The sequence below is a fragment of the Scomber japonicus genome, chromosome 3 (genome assembly GCF_027409825.1).
Source record: "Scomber japonicus isolate fScoJap1 chromosome 3, fScoJap1.pri, whole genome shotgun sequence".
In the NCBI taxonomy this organism is placed as follows: Eukaryota; Metazoa; Chordata; class Actinopteri; order Scombriformes; family Scombridae; genus Scomber; species Scomber japonicus.
The window spans coordinates 33,051,090-33,053,589 of record NC_070580.1 but is presented as its reverse complement, the minus strand read 5'-3'; the positions used below and the strand labels follow the sequence as shown (position 1 = coordinate 33,053,589).

General features: G+C 41.6%; 1 protein-coding gene across 1 annotated transcript in view; it reads right to left on the bottom strand.

The window, feature by feature from the left end:
- chd6 (chromodomain helicase DNA binding protein 6) overlaps window positions 1–2,500 on the bottom strand; it is an 80,132-nt gene that overhangs the window by 44,206 nt on the left and 33,426 nt on the right. Inside the window, exon 17 of the mRNA XM_053315615.1 lies at window positions 1,294–1,489. Coding sequence (XP_053171590.1) covers window positions 1,294–1,489 — 196 coding nt within the window. The remainder of the gene's footprint in view (window positions 1–1,293; window positions 1,490–2,500) is intronic.

Here is a 2,500-nt window from a genome sequence, read left to right as displayed (position 1 = left end):
AAAGGAGGAAGGAAGAAAAGGAGTAAGGACAGAGGGAGAGAGGAAGGAAGGGAGGAAAGAAGGAGGGAAGGAAGGAAGGAGGGAGGGAAGGAAGGAAGGAAGGAAAGAAGGAAAGAAAGAAGGAAGGAAGGAAGGAAATATTACCAACAAGAAAGAATAAATAAATAAATCCAGTGAGTAGTGAGAGAGTAGAGATCTAGTGACAGGTAACACTCTGAGCTGGCTTCATTATTCAAGGCAGAGAGTTTCCTTTGAAGTGAAAGCATCCTGTCAACTGCTGCAGTCCCAACAGGCATCAACACAACCAACGCTGCTCGGTGTTATATAACAGAGATGATGAGAGAGAGAGAGAGAGAGAGAGAGAGAGAGAGAGAGAGAGAGAGAGAGAGAGAGAGAGAGAGAGAGAGAGAGAGAGAGAGAGAGAGAGAGAGAGAGAGGATAGAAGATAAATGTGTTTAACGCTTCACATCCTGCTCTCTGAAAGATTTAAACTTCCTGTCGTCCTCCCGGGTCAAATTGACCCCGTCTGTTTTGACTGATCCTTTTTGTTCTTTCTCCTCCTTCTTTTCCTTACGTTCTTCCTTCCTTCTGTCCTTCTTTCCTTCCTTCCTCTTTTCCTTTCTGCCTCCCTCCCCCCTACCTTCCTCCCTTCCTTCTTTCCTCTGTCCTTCTTTCCTTCCTTCCTCCCTCCTTCTCTCTTTCTTTCCTCCCTTCCTTCCTTCTTTCCTCCCCTCCTTCCTTCCTTTCCTTCCTCCCTCCCTCCTTCTCTTTCTTTCCTCCACCTAACTTCCTCCCTTCCTTCTTTTCTTCTGTCCTTCTTTCCTTCCTTCCTCTTTTCCTTTCTCCCGTCCTCCCTTCGTCCCTCCCTCCTTCTCTCTTTCTTTCCTCCCTTCCTTCTTTCCTGTCCTACCTTCCTTCCTCCATCATTCTCTCCTTCCTTCCTCCCTCATTCTCTCTTTCTTTCCTCCCCCTTCCTTCCCTCCTTCCTTCCTTTCCTTTGCTTCCTTCCTTCCTCCTTCCTTTTCTCTTTCTTTCCTCCCTTCCTTCCTCCCTCCCTCCCTCCTTCCTTCATTTCCTACCTTCCTCCCTCCCTCCTTTCCTTCCTTCCTTCCTTGGTATTATATAACAGGGATGATGAACAGCACAGTGAAAAGAGAGCAGAGTGAGTGAGAGACAGAAGATAGAAGATAGAAGATAGATGTCTGTTCTGGCTTGTCTTAATAACACAGATTAATTAATTCTGCTCTCTGAAAGCTTTAAATGAGGCTCAGTCTTCCTCCCTAATCTTCCCACCTGCAGGTCGTTTTGTGGGTTCCAGTCCGAGTCGAAGATGATGCATGTGTCTGCTGCCGTCAGGTTGATGCCCAGCCCTCCGGCTCTGGTGCACAGCAGGAAAACGAAGCGGTCCGAATCCGGTTTGCAGAACCTGTCGATGGCCGCCTGCCGCAGGTTCCCTCGCACGCGGCCGTCGATGCGTTCGTACGTGTAGCTGAAGAAACAAAGGATGCATGAGAAAGGTAATAAATGCATCTTCTTCTCTACTTTCTACCAAATGCTTTTATATTATTCTGTTTTATTCATACATATATTACTGTAACTCCATGTGGGGAAGCATCCATCCTAATAAACTTGTTTCTATATTTCATCTGAAGAAACGAGCATTAAGAATCATCTAACTCATTCATCTCAAATACATACAACTACATTTACATTTTAAAGCATTTTGTCAACACTGAGCACGACATATCCTAAAAACAACCATTTTATTCTAAATAAGTTTTAACAAATGATGTAAAATTTGTAACAAAACATAGTGTGGCGTTGCTAAAAGTGGATTATATGTATTCCACATTTTAGTTCACATTCATTTTCCTGTCTATAATCAGATTTTTATGAATTCATACTGGTTACACCCATTGACACTGGGTTGCATCTATGGCTGGGCAAAACGATTATTTTTTAAACAATTAATCAAAAAAATATCATATCAAAAAAACATTGATTTCTTATAACATTTCAATAGTATCACTTTCAAAATCTCTCCAGATAGATGAGACAAATTGATTTTGAACTTCCTGTAGAAGCATTTCCTTCATTTCACGTGCTTAACCAAGTCATGGTGTTTTGGGTTCTGAGCACTTCCAAAACTTGGGTGACCTACATTTAACCATGTACCTGAACGCCTCCTGTGTAGACACTCGCTGTTGATCATCTAAACATGCTGCTAACGCTACGCTTCCTGTCTAGATGCAGAGTCAGAGTGTCCATTCTTGATTAAAAGCTCTGTTTTTTTGGTCTACTTTTCTCTCTTTAGAACACTTTTTTGTTTTGGTCTGACATGTATATATATGTATGTATGTGTAAATATAAATATATGTGTTTATATACATATATTACACTTTAAATATGTGCAATAACAGCATCAACTCAGGTACATATTATCATTTAACACCAATAATAGAGTGTCCTTACTTATTGCTTCTGTACTTATTTATTATCT